At 42.4% G+C, this 18,222-nt stretch overlaps 1 protein-coding gene across 4 annotated transcripts in view; it reads left to right on the top strand.

Moving 5' to 3' along the window:
- DCTN5 (dynactin subunit 5) overlaps nt 1-18,222 on the top strand; it is a 36,129-nt gene that overhangs the window by 10,846 nt on the left and 7,061 nt on the right. For 2 of the 4 annotated variants that reach the window (XR_010114242.1, XR_010114243.1), the window contains exons 3-6: nt 6,395-6,513; nt 9,061-9,172; nt 13,499-13,601; nt 14,920-15,446. Coding sequence is in view for 1 of the 4 variants with exons in the window: in XM_055232764.2 (XP_055088739.1) it covers nt 6,395-6,513; nt 9,061-9,172; nt 13,499-13,601; nt 14,920-15,017 (432 nt within the window). In the remaining 3 variants the exon portion in view is untranslated. Of the gene's footprint in view, nt 1-6,394; nt 6,514-9,060; nt 9,173-13,498; nt 13,602-14,919; nt 17,736-18,222 lie in introns of those variants that run through there. The other 2 variants (XR_008649281.2, XM_055232764.2) reach the window with 2 other exon arrangements.

Genomic DNA, 18,222 nt, shown 5'->3' with positions numbered 1-18,222 from the left:
GTAGACTATACGTATGCAGTTGAGATTAGTAAGCTTTTCCAGGTATGCGTCTATTTCTTTTTTTGGTATTCTTCAGAGTCAGGTGTTCAGGCTAGTGATAAATCTAAAGTCACCTATATGTCAGGAGTTCCCCACCTACCTCCCTAGCCTGACCTTCTGTCCTTGACCTCAGACCTTTATTTACAACTGCCTATTGATCATCCCATAGCTCTCTCAAATTCAACATTTCAAAATTTAATTGGTAATCCTCATAATTGCTTACCTTATTGTAAATTCTCTGTCTTACCTCCCAACAGCTGAACAGTCACCAAGTCATATAGATCCTCTTCCTTCTTTTCTTTTTAAACATTTTATTATGGAACTGAAACCAATCATCTTTATTGAGGTATAATTTGCATACAATAAATGTATCCATTTTGAGTGTGCAATTTGACAAGTTTTGACTGATGGGTACTACAATCAAGATATAGAATACATTTCTATTACTCTAGTTTCCTTGTGCCCCTTTGCAGTCAATCTGCTACCCTTGTACCCTTGCCCCAGGCAACCACCAATATAAAACTAATATAGATTAGTTTTGCATTTTCTGAAGTTTCATATAATTAGAATCACAAGCCCTTTTTAAAAATAATTTTTCATTGATATAGATATATGTATTTTGGGGGCACATGATAATTTAATACATTTATAAAATTTATAAAGATAAGATTGGTTTTGGCCAGACGTGGTGGCCCATACCTGTAATCCCAGTACTTTCAGAGGCCAAGGTGGGAAGATCTCTTGAGCCCAGGATTTCAAAACCAGCCTGGGCAACATAGGGAGACCCCCATCTCTACAAATAAAAAAAATTAGCTGGGCTTGGTGGTGCACACCTGTGGTCCCAGCTGCTTGGGAAGCTGAGCAGGGAGGATCACTTGAGCCTGGGAGGTCGAGGCTGCAGTGAGCCGTGATGGCACCACTGCAGTCCAGCCTGGGCGGCAGAGTGAGACCCTGTCCTCCAAAAAATGAAAAAATAAAAAATCAGTGTAATTGGGATATTCATCACCTTAAATATTTGTCTTTATGCTAGAAACAATCAAATTATTTCCTTCTAGAGTAGTCAAGGCAATCTTGAGCAAAAAGAACAAAGTTGGAGTTATCACGCTACCTGACTTCAAACTGTACTACAGGGCTACGGTAACCAAAACAGCGTGTTGCTGGTACAAGAACAGACACAGAACAATGGAACAGAATAGAGAACCCAGAAATAAGACCACACACCTACAAGTATCTCATCTTCACCAAACCTGCCAAAAACAAGCAATGAGGGAAAGGATTCTCTATTCAATAAATGGTGCTTGGATAACTGGCTAGCCATATGGAGAAAATTGAAACTGGGCCCCTTCCTTACACCATATAGAAAAATCAACTCAAGATGGATTAAAGACTTAAATGTAAAACCCAAAACTGTAAAAATCTTGGAAGACAACCTAACCAGTACCATTCAGGACATAGGCACAGGCAAAGATTTCATGATGAAGATGCCAAAAGCAATTGCAACAAAGCGAAAGTTGACAAATGAGATCTGATTAAACTAAAGAGCTTCTGCACAGCAAAAGAAACTATTAACAGAGTAAACAGACATCCTACAGAATGGGAGAAAATTTTTGCAAACTATGCATCTGACAAAGGTCTAATATCCAGCATCTAAAGGAATTAAACAAATTTACAAGTAGAAAACAACCCCATTTAAAAAGTGGGCAAAGGACATGAACAGACACTTTTCAAAAGAAGACATACAATAATCATGACAGAAAGCTCAACTTTTTGTCACTGATCATTAGAGAAGTGCAAATCAAAACCACGAGATACCGTCTCACACCAGCCAGCATAGCTGTTATTAAAAAGTCAAAAAATAACAGATGCTGGTGAGGTTGTGGAGAAAAAGGAACGCTTACATACTGTTAGTTGGAGTGTAACCATTGTGGAAGACAGTGTGGTGATTCCTCAGAGACCTAAAGACAGAAATACCATTTGACCCAGCAATCCATTACTGGGTATATACCCAAAGGAATATAAATCATTCTATTATAAAGACATATGCACACATATATTCATTGCAACACTGTTCACAATAGCAAAGACATGGAATCAACCTAAATGCTCATCAATGGTAGACTGAATAAAGAAAATGTGGTACACGTACACCATGGAATACAATGCAGCCATAAAAAAGAATGAGATCATGTTTTTTGCAGGGACATGGATGGAGCTGGAGGCTAAATGATGAGAACACATGGACACATAGAGGGGAACAACACACACTGGGGCCTATAGGAGCAGGGAGTTGGGATGGTGCAGGAGAGAAAGGATCAGGAAAAATAACTAATGGATACTAGGCTTTATACCTGGCTGATGAAATAATGTGTACAACAAACCTCCATGACACGTTTTCCTATGTAACAAACCTGCATATGTACCCCTGAACTTAAAAGTTAAAAAAAAATTATTTCCTTCTAGCTATTTCGAAATACATAATAGATTACTGTAAACTATAGTCACCCTACTGACCTATCAAATTCTAGGTCTTATTTCTTCTATCAAGCTGTATATCTGTGCCCATTAATCAACCCCTCCTCTTTCCTCCTACCCTTGTTGGCCTCTGGTAACCACCAGTCTACTCTCTGTGTTGAAATCTACTTTTTTAGTGCCCATATATGAGTGAGAACATGTGATATTTGTCTTTCTGTGCTTGGCTTATTTCATTTAATATAATAACCTCCAGTTCCATCCATGTTGCTGCAAATGACAGGATTTCATTCTTTTTTACGACTGAATAATATTCCGTTATGTATATATACTATATTTTCTTCACTTGATCTTATCCAAAAGGCCAAGAAGCGATATATATCACATTTTCTTTATCCATTCGCCCATTCATAGATATCTGGGTTAGAATCATATACTCTTATGTCAAGATTTTTTCACGCAACGTAATGTTTTTGAGATGTATCCATCTTGTTGCATATAGTAGCAGATTATTATTTTTTTCCTTTTTATAGCTAAATATTACCATGGAACTTTTAAGACATGTACAAAAGTAGAGAGGATATATAATGAATTCCCATAAACTCATTTACCAGTTTCCATAATTAGCAATATTCTGACATTTTTGCTTCATCTCTAAACTCACCCTCTAAACTCAGTCCTAGTTTGACTAGGGTGGGGTAGGGAAGGCTAGAGTTTTTTATTCTTACTTATTTATTTTTTCTTTTTCTGAGACAGAGTCTTACTCTGCTGCCCAGGCTGGAGTGCAGCAAGTGGCACTATCATAGCTCATTGTAGCCTTGAATTCCTGGTGATCCTCCCGCCTCAGCCTCTGGTGTAGCTGGGACTATAGGCACATGCCACCATGCCCTGCTTAATTTTTTTTTTTTTTGAGACACAGTCTCGCTCTGTCACCCAGGTAGGAGTGCAGTGGCGTGATCTCAGCTCACCGCAGCCCCGACCTCCGCATGCTCAGACAATCCCCCCACCTCAGACTCCTGAGTAGCTGGGACTATGGGTGCACACCACCATATCTGGCTAATTTTTGTATTTTTTGTAAAGATAGGGTTTCGCCATGTTGCCCAGGCCGATCTCGACCTCTTGGGCTCAAGCAGTCCTCCTGCATCAGCCTCCCAAAGTACTAGAATTACAGGCATGAGCCACCATTCCCGGCTGGAGTATTTTAAAACAAATTGCAAATGTCATATTATTTCACCCACAAATACTTCAGTGTGTCTTAATAATTCTTAAGGACTTAAAAATTAAGTAGAGGTGGGGCATGGTGGCTCACAATTGCAATCCTAGCACTTGGGAGGCTGAAGTGAGAGAATTACTTGAGGCCAGGCATTTGTGACCAGCCTGGGCAACACAGCAAAACCATGTCTCTACAAAAAATGAAAAGAAAAATTAGCCAGGTCTAGTGGCATGCTCCTGTAGTCCCAGCTACTTGGAGGCTGAGACAGAAGGATCTCTTGAGCCCAGGAGTTCAGGGTTACAGTGAGCTATGATCATGCCACTGTACTCCAGCCTGGGTGACAGAGCGAGACCCTGTCTCTATAAACAAACAAAAATGAGTAGAGTATCACTGTTATCATGTTAATATTGTAAAAACTCCAGTACTTCCTTAATATTATCTAATGCTCAGTCCATATTCAATCTTCCCAGTATCTCAGGATATCTTTTTCCAGTTGTTTTGTTCAAAGCAGAATCCAAACATGATGCTACACACATTGCATTTGGTTGATATGTCTCTTAAGTCCCTTTTAATCTGTAACAGTTCTCTTTCCCCAACCCTTTTTTCTCTCCATGCCATTTATATATTGCAGAAACTGGATCACTGTTCAGTTGAATTCCCCAGCTGCTGAATTTGGCTGATTATGTCTATATGGAGTTGCCTAATAGGGTCCTTATCTCCCTCCTTCCTTGAAATTGGTCATTAAATCTAGAGGCTTAATCAGATTAATTTACTTTTATTATTAATTTATATATTTTTACTATTTATTTTTTCTTTCTATATGTACAGTTATTGCTTTAGATAAGATCCGTTATAGGCTGGGCTCAGTGGCTCACGCCTATAATCCCAGCACTTTGGGAGGATCACTTGAGGTCAGGAGTTTGAGACCAGCCTAGCCAACATGGTGAAACCCTGTCTCTACTAAAAATACAAAAATGAGCGGGGCATGGTGGTGGGTGCCTGTAATCCCAGCTACTAGGGAGGCTGAGTCAAGAGAATTGCTTGAACCTGGGAGGCGGGGTTGCAGTGAGCCAAGATCATGCCACTGCACTCCAGCCTGAGTGACAGAGCAAGACTCCATCTCAAAAAAAAAAAAAAAAGACTCATTATCTATTTTTACCTTGATCCATTGTAGTCATCTAAAGGGTCGGTTTTCCTCAGGTCTCTCACCTGTATCCTCCATGCAGATGCCAGGGTGCTTCCAGAGTAGTAGTAATAACATGGAAATTTATGTATGGTAATCCTTTGTTTAAAATATTGGGGCCAAGTGCAGTGTCTAATGCCTGCATTCCCAGCACTTTGGGAGGTCAAAGTTGGAGGACTGATTGCATGAGCCTAGGGGTTCAAGACCAGCGTGGGCAACATAGCGAGACTCCATCTCTACAAAACATTTAAAAATTAGTGGGATGTGGTGGCACACACCTGTAGTCCCAGCTGCTCAGAAGGCTTAGGTGGGAGGATCCCTTGAGCCCAGGAGCTCAAGGCTGCAGTGAGCTATGATTGTGCCACTGCACTGCAGCCTGGGCAACAGAGTGAGACCCTATGTCTTAAAAAAATTTTTTTTTTTTCGAGGCAAAATCTCACTCTTTTTGCCCAGGCTGGAGTGCAATGGCGCGATCTCGGCTCACTGCAACCTCCGCCTCCCAGGTTCAAGCGATTCTCCTGCCTCAGCCTCCCGAGTAGCTGGGATTACTGCAGGTACCTGCCACCATGCCTGGCTAATATTTGTATTTTTAGTAGAGATGGGGTTTCACCATGTTGGCCAGGCTGGTCTCGAACTCCTGACCTCAGGCGATCCACCTGCTTCGGCTTCCCAAAGTGTTGGGATTACAGGTGTAAGCTACTGCACCTGGCCAGAAAAAAATTTGTAATGAAATAAAATATTTTATTGACTCTCTATATCCTCTAGGAAAAATGTCTAAGCTTCTGTGCTTAGCATACATAATTCCTCATAATCTACTTGCATGTCTCTTGCTTACTTTTTCCAGTTACAACTCCAGCATGGGCACTTTTTAACCCCATTCATTTATTCAGCAGACATTTTGAGGGTGCCTGCTCTTTACCAAGTATAAGGCATTAATCCTCCCAGACTTACAGGTTGTGTTAGCCTCTCTGAGCAACTTCTGGGGAAGCCACATCTTACACTCTGCAGTGTAGCACTTAGAATCTGAATTCAGAGGTTGGGAGATGAACCAGAACTCCAGTGGGTCCACGTCTTGGAGCATGGAGTTGGAGGTAGTACTGTTAAGAAAGAAGACAAAGGTAAAGCAGCCAGAACTCTTGGTAAGCAAGCAGCCAAGGCTTGGGGGGCACAAGGACCTACCCGAGCAAATCTAAAGAGACATATAAGCCAGATCTGCTATAGGTGTTCTCACTAAGTGCTCATTCAGTGAGTTCTATTCATGGGGGATTAAGGGCAAAGCTTGTGATACACTAGGAACATCGCTAACTGCAGTCACTGTCATGAGGGCAGTTCTCTTCTTACCTTACAAGTTATTCCTTTTGGTGGAACATTTGAAACGTTCTGTCAGAGTGGATTGTAACATAACTCAGAATCAGTATCTCATCATCTACTCTTTTTTGTTACGTCTTAGGCTATGTTGCTGATTTTTAAAAATTTGCTTTGTCTTACAGACCATTGTGATGAATGACTGTATTATCCGAGGGGATCTGGCAAATGTAAGAGTTGGACGTCATTGTGTTGTGAAAAGTCGTAGTGTCATAAGGCCACCATTCAAGAAATTCAGCAAAGGGTATGTAATTTAATTACTTTTTCCAAGTCTTGGGCAAGAAGCTGCCACTGGTGGTGTGGTCCATGTGTTGAGTTGCGGTATAATGACTAGGTCTGTCCTGTTGTTTGAAGCACTGAGTAAGAGTTCACCATAATGAACACAACTCTGCTGGTGGTTGTCTTGGTCTGGTTGATGATTGGTTGCCACAAACAGAATCCACTAATACACTGGCAAAAGCAAAGGGTTTCTGATCAAACAGACTGGCATATATAATGGAACCTAAGAGTAGGAAAAGGAGCAAGCCAGGCCTCACAAGGGACCGGAACCTGGAATTGGACAGCTAGCCAGAATCAAGACTGTTTTGTCTACCTATCCCTCTCTGTATCTGAGATTGTATTTTTTCTTCTATACTGCCCTTCTCTCTGCATTTCTACTTCCCTTTTCTCTCTCACAGATACCTGCCCCATTTGTTCATGGAGCCTACCTTGCTGACTCAGCCTCTATTTATATGATTTCTCCATTTAGGCTTCTAGCAGACACCAACTAGAGATCTTATGTGTTATTTCCAAACTCCTGAGAGAGAATCTGATTGACTCACCTTAAGTATCCCTGATCTGAACGACTTTGACCCAAAGGGCAGAGTCAAGTCAGGTCCACTGATCCTTCAGTGAGAATAAAGACTGTCCAAGAAAGGCCAGGGACAGAGCAGGCACACTGACCACCATAGCTGATATGGTGCTAAAGTATTCCCTTTTCCTCTTTGTTTCCCTCCTCCTTGGCTAATGGGTGCCCTCCTGGCACCCATCTGCATTTCATCCAATAAGTCAGCAAGCATTTATTGAGTACCTTCCTCACACCTGCAGCTGGGTTGTAAGCTGAGAATATATAAAGATAGATAAAATAAAATTCCTGCCTCAAGGTTCCCAAAGTCTAGTTGTAGAAGCAATTAACATAATCAGATAGCGACATATGACAGCTACTATATGATGTGATACACCTGTCACAGAGGTATGACCATGGTTAGGAAGGAACAGAGAAGGGAGCAATTAACTCAAACTAATGATAATACCCAGAAGTATATCATGCAGAAATAATCCCACATTTCCAATAGTGATGTTGGATTCCAGGCTTTCCGTGACATTCAAGAACTGGATCAGGGAATCATTATAAAACATTCACATGATTAGCTTTGAAGGCTACTAGGGGGAAACCAGAAAACCTCCTGGGTACCCTATTATGGTTTTATACGGTGTGACTGATACACTACTAGAGATGTTGATTAACAGCATTATTGGGTTGGATATGGCACAGGAAAAGCACCAAGAGTGAATAAGGGGTTTATTGCTGAATGAAGGGATGTGTAAATAGGAATAGTACATGTGAGAAATGCAGAAAATATGAAAGTGTAAATAGCAAAATGTGAATAGAAGCTGAATGTGGATTTTTTTCTACCTGCATATCATACCAGAACCAGATAATACTATCAAACTTGGAATCTTAAATTTAAAATTAAAGAACTCTCAGTACTGCTACAGACTGTGATGAGATCAAGGAATGCATTGCTGCACAAGAGGTACAGACCAAAAATACTAATGGTTAAGGAAGATGTAAACAAATTATAGGTTCATAGAGGACAGGTATCATCTCTGAAAAAATATTCTGGACAGAATAGAACAGAATTGGAATTCTTCTATACTGCCCTTCTCTCTGTACTTCTACTTCCCTTTTCTCTAGTGAGCATCTAGCACTTTATATTCATTCTAGTCCAAATATTTTACATCCCAAGGTATAGAAATTGCATATAAATGTGATCACAGAACCACTGTCAGTGACATTTGAGGAACCCTAGAGAATGGGATGGGAATGATGTCAGATATCTGGAGAAAGCCTGCTGACTCCTACTCAAAGTCAATTAAGTTTTTCCTAAAGCCGTGGACTAGGTAAGGTCTCCTTGTTATATATGCTCATAACTTGATATTGTGTTTCTGTAGCCCTTATCACAGTTGTCACTAATTACTATTTAATCTCATTTCTTTTCTTGATTGTAAGCTGCTCATGGACAGTGTTCTGTCTCTTTTGTCATTATTGTAGCCCTAATTTCTAGCATTGAGTCTGGCACATAGTAGTCACTCACTGAAATCGGTGAATGAATAAATTTTTAGAATGCTGAATGTGGAAACTATAACTCATGAGCCTACTGTCAATTCCCTGGAACATTATAGGGCAGGTTACTAGAAATATGATCTGTGAGCATTTTCAAAGGAAGTGGGAATGAACAAACGTTCATTGATTTTTATTTGGTACCTGCTCTTTTAGCTTTGAAGATCTTGCCCCTCCTGCCTTGGTTTTTCCTTGCATATTTCTTTGGTGTACTATTGCAATTTTGAACTAGTAATCATATTCATTTTCTTCAATATTGTATAATTTTTCTAGCCTGAGGTTTCTTTCCTTGCTGGGAACAGTCTTGCTAAGATGATAAAGTTCAGATTATGATCTGTAGTTCTATAAACCTTGACCCAAAGTACATCATCTTGACCTTTCTTTGTTCATCTTCTTTTCCTCTTCTAGTGTTGCATTCTTTCCTTTACATATTGGAGACCATGTCTTTATTGAGGAAGATTGTGTGGTCAACGCAGCTCAGATTGGTTCCTACGTTCATGTTGGGAAGAACTGTGTGATTGTGAGTATGATGACTTGGCTGGTGAAGCAGCCTCACTTTGCCTTCAGCTCCCATCGCTCACATTGGTGGGACCCTGTTTCTGTGACCAAGCAGGGCAGCAGTGGTTTCCAGTCTTCCCAGAGTTGGATTTTTCTTGACAGATACGGAATTTTTTCAGCTGGGTGAGGTGGCTCATGCCTGTAATCCCAGCTGTTTGGGAGGTTGAGGCGGGCGGATCACTTGAGGTCAGGAGTTTGAGACCAGTTTGGCCAACATGGCAAAACCCTGTCTCTACAAAAATACAAAAATTAGCTGGGCATGGTGGCACATGCCTGTAGTCCCAGCTACTCGGGAGGCTGAGGCAGGAAAATCACTTGAACCCAGGAGGCGGAGGTTGCAATGAGCCAAGATTGCACCACTGCTTTCCAGTCTGGGCAACAAAGTGAGACACTGTCTTAAAAATAAATAATAAATACAAAGATTTGGAATGTTTTCTAGACATTAATACTGGCAAGCGTTTATCAAGTCTCCTCTATATGATGTTAAACTCTTTCCTTTGATGATTTAATTTAATCCTTACAACCATTCAAATGTGTTAGGTGTTATCCCTATTTGCAGATGAGAAGACTGAGGACCTTAAATATTAAGGGATTTGGGGCCAGGTGTGATGACTGTTGCCTGTAATCCCAGCACTTTGGGAGGCCAAGGCAGGAGGATCCCTTGAGCCCAGGAGTTCAAGACCAGCCTGGGCAACAAAGCAAGACCCTTTCTCTTAAAAAAAAAACACAAAAGTTAAGGGATTTGATAGGGCTAGAAAGCAGTAGACCTGGGATTTAAACCCAGGCAATATGATTATTAGCTATGCTGCTATATGGCCTACTTGTTGCCTTACTTCATGGAGCTTACAGTCTAATGGGAGTAAGGAAATCTGAAGGGTGAGTTGAAATTGGGGGAAAACAGGCATTTCAGGAAAGAGATTCACATGCATAAGGAAGGGTTCGAGTCATCAAAGGGCATTTACATGTAATTCAGGGTGCAAGCGGGCCCCTTGCTCAGCAGAATCTGTAGGACCCTGGTCCATTGGAGCCTAGGAATAGGTTGATTTAACCCAACCAAGGTTTAACAAGGTTGGATTTCCTGTGATTTCTTAGATGATAAGCTTGATTTCAGTTGGGATTTATGAGAACCATGTTGAGGGAAAATGTTTTTTGCATTTTAAATTTGTACTGCAGACTAGATTCTAGGAAAAGCCAAGACTCTGTTTCTGTAATGACCATTCCCGTTAATATGGAGCCAGCTCTCTGCCCTGGATAAGATTCAGACCCTGAAATATCAAAAAACTTGCAGAAACCAAACAGTTCACATTCCAGGAGCTATGAGGGTACAGCAAAGGTGGACAGAAAGTCTTTGGGACAAGGGGAAAGTTAGTAAAGTTCATCCTCTCCCCTCACCCTAATTGCTTGACAAAAGCTAGCTTTCCAGCTGGGGTTTTCTGATATTTTCCTTAGCAAAGTGAAGATATCACCACAGTAGCCTAGTCGTATAACCCTGTCGTTTATCCTCAGAGCGAAATGTCTGAAAGGTTAAATCCAAATTCTGTTCCCAGTGCTTAGGAAATTCTACTAATCCTGTTGTCAGATGCTCTTGTTTTTATGCCACTTTTTAATACATCATTTCATGATATAGTCATTGTTCCATGTTGGCGGTACTTCCTGAGCCTTGACAAATACTCAATCTCAGGAGGGATTCTTTTAGAATTCTAGAATCTCAGCATTGGAAGTAACTCTTTTAGTCCAGCCATCCCCATGACACATAGCTCCTTCCTATAACATCCCATGTGATAGTCTTAATTTCCGTTTGGATATGCGAAGATGTAGGTGTTCATCAGAATTGCCCAGATGCCTGAAGGAAAAGCTTAACAAGCAATATTTATAGGCACTGTTCCTGTACTATGAGTTTTACATTTATTCTCTCTATTCTTGACAACCTCCCTGCATATTTGGTTTTCCATCATGTTTCACAGATGAGGAAACCAAGGCTCCAAGATGCTAACTTGCTTGTACAGGATATATAGGTAGCTGTAGTATTAGCAGCGCGGTTGCAGTTGTTAACTCCTTGGAAAGCTCTCTAGGGAAGAATAAAGAAGTAGTTTCAGGCTGGGCATAGTGGCTTATGCCTGTAATCCCAGCACTTTGGGAGGCCGAGGCAGGAGGATCACTTGAGGCCAGGAGTTTAAGACCAGCCTGGCCAACATGGTGAAACCCCGTCTCTACTAAAAATACAAAAAAATTAACTGGGCATGGTGGCACGTGCCTGTAATCCCAGCTACTTAGGAGGCTGAGACAGGAGAATTGCTTGAACCCAGGAGGTGGAGGTTGCAGTGAGCCGAGATTGCACCACTGCACTCCAGCCTGGGCAACAGAGTGAGACTCTGTCCCCCCCGCCCAAAAAAAAAAAAGAGGTTTCAGCTTTTACCTCCTCAGCTATTACCAGTACATTCATGCCTAAGAAATACCTACATTTTAAATGTTTAATTTGATTGATCAGTCTACCCAGACACCTTCTGAAACCCAGTTAAGCATTATTTATCTAAGTGGGCAAAATGGCCAACCAGTGGACAGAGCAGGTGCCTTCAGGCTGCATGGTGGCTGGTATACACAGTGAAAATATCCCATCAACTAGTCTTCTTTTCCAGGGCCCTTTGTCTGTGGATCCCTCCATGGGACTATATCATGCCTTATGTAGCACATTGGGTGTCCTTTTACTCAGTGCCTCATGAACTTAGTCTGAGTTAGTAGGAGCTTAGTCATGACAGGAATTCTTACCGTTTATGTTAATTTGAGGTCACCAGGGAAGATAGTTGCCATATTTTTGAAATTGCCACTAGCAGGTAATCCATGGAAGATAACTTTACAAGGAAGAATGAAGAACTACAGTCGTAATGTGCTTTTGAGCTAAAGATGTTGCCAAGTATTGTCACGGCTGTTATCCACCTAGCTGGAGAGAGATCAGCCACTTGGGAAATTCAGAGCCACTTGGGAAATTCACATGCTTTCATAAGAAGTTCATTTAACAATCTACCTTTTCCTAGAAAAACTTGTGATTTAAGTGTTTAATAATGGGGAAAAATTTAAACACAACCAAATCAATCATGTTCTTTGCTAAAATCTGAGGTCTGGACTGGTTAGCATTGTCCTGGTATTTGTAAAGATTTCCACATTCTCAGGTATATTTTCTGATTGTCTAGCCAGGATACCAGTGAACTAACAGGTCCTGATGTAAATGCAGTCAAAAATGATCAAAACTTTCATTTCCTCAGCAAGGAGTCTAAGATACAGCTGTAAACTGTACACATAAGCCCCATGAAACAGATGAGTCTCTCAGACCTTATTTCTTGCTCTCTCAACGCTGTGGATCATGGCAGAATTGAAAAGTGGTGACAGTGGTTAAAGTCAGGGATGAGGTTCAAACATCCACATGACTATCACTCACCAGTGGGAGAACAAATGAACTAACAGTTTCATCTCCACATGAATTTGTCAGGATTTTTCCAGTTTGAATTGACAAAAGAGCAAACCAACCAACCAACCTTAAGCTGATGGGTGTGGAGCAGAATGGGTGGTGAATATAAACCAAGAGTACAGGAGTAGATCCTAATGTCATGGCCAAATGGCTCCAGGGATTCAGCCCATGTTGTAAGAGTTAGTCTCCATCTCTGTGCTGCTTTCCTCTGGGAGATTCACTCCCAGGCAGGTTCTTCCTTCATGGAAATAAGATGCCTATTCCAGTCTTCCAGCCTATCCTCTGGAAACCCCAGTGGGAAGTGCTGCTTTCCCCAGCAGTCCCAGCAAAAGCCCTGAGGTTGGGGTCCATCAGACTAATTGGGGTCATATGCTGACCTATTATTGTTTCCAGGCTTGAGGTTTGGTGTGTGGACTGAGGGGTGAAGCACATGGATGAGATGGGGATGGGAGGGTTACCAAGGAAAATACAGGTTCTGTTACCAGAAGAAAGGCGAATGGATGCTGGACAAGCAAAAGCACAAATGTCCACTAAATCGAAGGGAAAATTCAACAGAGCTCATGGAAGATTGAAATTCAGTCTGTAATGCCTGAGACAGTTTGTCCTGTCTCTAGCATACAGCCTTCCCCCGCAAATGTACACAAACACACACTCTCACAACCTTGCTGCCTCCTTCTCGTCAGGTACCACCTGAAGCAGGAAGTTGCAACCAACCCTCTTGTCACTGTCCCTGGCTATTACATGATATCATGAATGGGGAAAATAGAAAGGAGCCTTTCACACAGTAGACTGATCCATTTCCTATTAACAAGATTTTAATTTCAGGGGCGCCGATGTGTGTTGAAGGACTGCTGCAAAATTCTTGACAACACAGTATTACCTCCAGAAACTGTGGTTCCACCATTCACTGTCTTCTCAGGCTGCCCAGGTAACCTTGGGTGTTGATTAATTTTATTTTAACTTCCTAAAACTCAATTGTATTTTCCATCACAAAAGTAATGCATACAATTCCTATCTCTGGCAATATGTTGGTAGAGCTAACTTAGAAATTCACCTGTACAAAGTACCTAGAAATGCTACCTAACATATAACAAGCATCTGTTTAAATGCATAATTGGGTTCACCAGAAAATAAGGAAATTATGAAGGGCCAAACACAAAGAGGAAACTAAGCCCAAGCTGTGAGATTGCACGGGTTAATGTTGTCTTCATAATAGAGTGATTTGAGGGGTGATACTCATGTCGGGATGGAAATAAGCCTTGGATCCACACATGGCAGAGAGATCCTCAAATACTCTTAAAGGATTCCCTCTCAAGGAAAAGTCGATGTAGAACAAATCTGCTGCCAACACAGGGAATGTACAAGAAAGCATTTCTTGCCTGGCCTGGGCTCTGGGTAGAAAAAGTCTGTCTAGAGAATTTTAACACTGGGCTTACCCTCACATTGGTCATGGGTTTAATTTGTACATTCCACATGGCCCAGGATTTCCCAGACTGAAAAGTTAGCATAAACCATGGTCTTAAGACCAGCAATACCTTGGGGATACCTGAGAGGGGCAAATATTAATACGTTATCTCTGGACCTTGGCTGATAGAACACTCACAAGTAAAGCCCATCAGGAGCCCCGAGTTCCAAATTATAAAACGTGAGGAAACGAAAGTGATACATACTTCTCTCAGAAAACTTGGAAAACACTGACAAGCAGAAGGAAGGAGAAAACCTCACATTCCCTTAGCCCTACCCCAAGACAGTATCTTCTTCTCCATGTTGTTTTACACAGCTGAAATCATGTAGCATATACAGAGGCACGTCATAAATTCACAGATGGAAAATAATATGAACAGAGAGATTTGACAGTATATAATACCTACCACTGAGTGGTTTAATTGTTTTTCCAATTAAAAAATAAATCTCATCTCTCAGATCATTGAATCTGAGTTTCTAAGATGAACAAAATCATCACTCAGATTCTTTGGGGAGGTATTTGGCCATTCTACCCTGTCATGCATCTCTGCTTTTGCAGAAGAGGAAGGAAAGACTTTTGTTTAGTAATTTCTCCATATTGGGGTCCTGCTGTGAAAAAGTTTAGCTGTTCTTAGCAAGCGCTGGACCAGAACAGCCTCAGCAATTGTTTAAGTGATTGTCAGACATGCATCTGATTGAGGTGAGAAGGATATTGCCAGAGAAGTATCTTAACCTCTTGTAACTTCTTCAAGCTCCTTAGAGCTGGGTCTTTCTTTCCTCAGGACTCTTCTCAGGGGAGCTCCCGGAGTGCACTCAGGAGCTGATGATTGACGTCACCAAGAGCTACTACCAGAAGTTTTTGCCCCTGACACAAGTCTAGCATCTCTGCCTCATGTCTTGAATCTGCTTGAGCTCTAAGATGAACCTGGGGACAAAGTGAGCCAGTCAGCACCTACAAAGAGCTCTTGTGTCTTTGACATCTACTACCCTCCTCCTTTTAAAAAATTTATTTAGAATTTCTCAATCTTCAAGGCTCTAAGCGCTTAAGAATTCACTAACAGACAGACTATCTGGAGGAGCTGTCTTCAAATGCCGTGCTTACACCTTATCTATGAACAGTCACTTTGTACCATTATCTGTGGAACACAGAATCATCTGTTCCCAACGCTCCAGCCCCTTGGTCCTGTGGATGGCTGGATCCCGCCTGAAACGGACGTGCAGAGCAGCAGCACCCTTCCGGTGTGGAGGCTATGTAGCTGGTGCACTGCTCACGGCCATTCACTGCCCATGCTGAGCGCCTCTCACACAGGTAATGCCCAGCTTTTCTGCTGCTAACACATTTGGCCAGTTGTTGCAATTGCTCATAATCTTGGGAAAGGTGTTTGTGACTTTTCAGAGCCCAGATTCCTGTTGGCTATTAAAACTTGAAGGGAGGGGTGAATAGTGTTTCTCTCTCTTCTTCCCAAAATGACCTTAGCTGTCCTAGGATAGTTAGTAAAATACTTTTTAGCATTTTGACCTAGGGCCTTGGCTTTCACTAAAAGTGGGGACCTCAGCATCCTAGATTGTAATTTTGCCAAGTGTTGGATTTGAGTCTCTCATGTGGATGCATTAGCCAGGCGGTTACTCCTTGCTTCAAGGTACTTACCTTATTTCATTGAAGACACCGCATTTCTGAACTCTTGCTCCCTGGCCTAGAACCATTCAGCCTACCCTGTTTTTGCCATAAACTCCACAATTCACACCAAAATGTCTGTACTTAGAGCTCATTCACATATATACATGAAGGGCTCTTAGAATCAGTTTGTGGGCACAGAGCCTCAGGAGTAAATGAAGTTGCTAGGGCTGTTCTTACCATCTCCTTCTGGCCAAATGGCACAACCTTTCCTGGTTCTGCTCTGACCTCTTAGCTTAGAAGGAAGATTTAGAAGTGAGGGGCTAAGAAGGTTGTCCTTGCGTAATGCTCTGATCTGTAAGTGAATAGGGCAGAACAGTTCAGCCTTGAGGTTAGAATTTAGCAGGAGCTATCCTGACTTAATATCCAGTTGTGGGGTTTGCACAACAAAACAGCTGTATGTAATCATTGCCACTAGTTCCATCTAGAACTCCTTTCTAGTTTGTCATTTTTCAAATGTTTATACATTAAAATCACCAAAATACATAGCTTCGACAAGATGGAAGTTTATTTCTCTCTCCCATAACAGTGCAGTGATAGTCAGCTGGCCCAGGCCAGGCAAGGGGCTGGTCCATGATGTCATCAGGCACCCAGGTTCCTACTGTCTTGCCATGTGGCCACAGTTAGCAACAAAGGAGGCTGTAAATTTAGTTTCTACTTGGGCAGCCAAAACTCTGAGGAAGGAGTTTCTGCTAGTAAAAAGGAGTGGGGGAAGAATGGCCATTGGGAGACAACAAGCAGACTCAACCAGGCCTCTTTGTTGGCTTCCTTTCCTCCTGCTGCACATGAGCCTTCTCCGTGCATTTGGAGCTATGACAGCTGACAGCTCCAGACCTGCATCCTCCCAGCTTGGGGGGCCTGAATGAAAGGTTTCTTCCCTTCCAGTTCTAATTTGGAAACTCCCAAAGTTCTCAATGGTTTGTTGTGAGTTCCATGTCCTCTTGGATCAGTCACTGTGGCCATGTGTGTTTGGCCACATGATTAATCCAGTCTGGGTCATGACCTTTTCTTCATCCAAAACAAGGTGGTGGGAAGACAAAAACAATAGCTACTACAAACAATAGGAGTTTATAATTATGTGCTGATGTATTCAAAGATGTGTTGACAGTCATGAGTGTGTATCCTAGGAAAGGCGAGCTGGACTCTGTCTCCATGGTGGCTCTCACCCCAGGGACCTAGGAACAGCCTGTCACCACACAATTACTTTTATAACCCTAGAAAAGAAAATCTCCTTGTCCTCAAAATACTTCCAGAAGAACAACCAGATGGGAAGGACCTTGGTTGGGACTCTTTCCAGTTCACTTGGGGCAGAGGGAATTTAATGGCTCACGTAGCTGAAAAGGATGGGCTAGATTGGGCTTCAGGCTGCATCCCAGGACTCCAAACAGGGATCTGTCTCTTTGGCTCTCAGCTCTGCTTCCATTTGAGTTGGCTTTATTCTCGGGCTTCACAGTGTGGCCCCACAGCACCAGTTATTGATAAAAAGAGCTCCCCTTTGCTGACAGAACTGCTGGATTTGGTTCTCATTGGTCCAGACGAGGAAGGTGTCCAGCCTCAAGTCATCATTGTGGCCAGGAAGATGGAATACACCGAATGGGCAGGCCTGGCATGTACCCACAGAGACTGAGAGTTGGTACTGGTGGTTGTGGTGGCGGATGATATTACCTGAAGAAGGGACGAATGGGTGCTGGGCAGGACAAAGCCTCAGCTGTCCAGTTCAGGCCTCTCCTCTTTCCCTGGTGTCTTCATTTTCCTCCCTCCCTCTGCTGTCCCTTACCCTCTGCCCAATCTCTTATTACTCCTGGTCTTGGGAGGTGCCTTCTGAGGATACTCCATTGGGGGTACCTGGGCCTGGATTAGAGGGCAGGGGGAGGATATTGCCTAGCCAAAGTGGGTGTTCAATAAAGAACCATTTGGAGATGGTCTTCTGTCTGGAACTGCTTCCTTTTTATTTTATTTTTTTTCCCCATATGAGCTGACTGAGCCATGGAACTGCTTCCTTATGGTCCCCATTGCACCTTACCGAGGGGCCCTTATCAATAGAGTTTTAGTTATGTACCTGTGTTCTTGTCTGAACCCCCACTAGCTGTGAGCTCCTGAGGAGTCAGGCCTGAGTTTGTGGGTCATCTAGCACATCCTTAATAGAATGATTGCCTGGATGTGACCACCCTCACCCCCAACCCTCACACACCCTGCCAGCATGCCTCAGACCTTACTCCAGCTCAAGATAAGTCTCAGATTGCAGGATCCCTGGTGCAGGGAACAAAGGTGAATGATTGTCTTGTGAGCCTCCTGTTGACTGATTGTGTTTTACATGGCTGCACAGAACCCTTGTGGTTATTTGGGGTTGGTGGTGGCTTCTGTATTAGTCACTTCTGCATGAACCAGTTCACTCAGGATCTGAGGCCAC

This window comes from Symphalangus syndactylus, chromosome 11 (assembly GCF_028878055.3).
Source record: "Symphalangus syndactylus isolate Jambi chromosome 11, NHGRI_mSymSyn1-v2.1_pri, whole genome shotgun sequence".
Classification (NCBI taxonomy): domain Eukaryota; kingdom Metazoa; phylum Chordata; class Mammalia; order Primates; family Hylobatidae; genus Symphalangus; species Symphalangus syndactylus.
The sequence above is the reverse complement of the archived record's forward strand: the minus strand, read 5'-3'. Positions and strand labels throughout refer to the sequence as shown.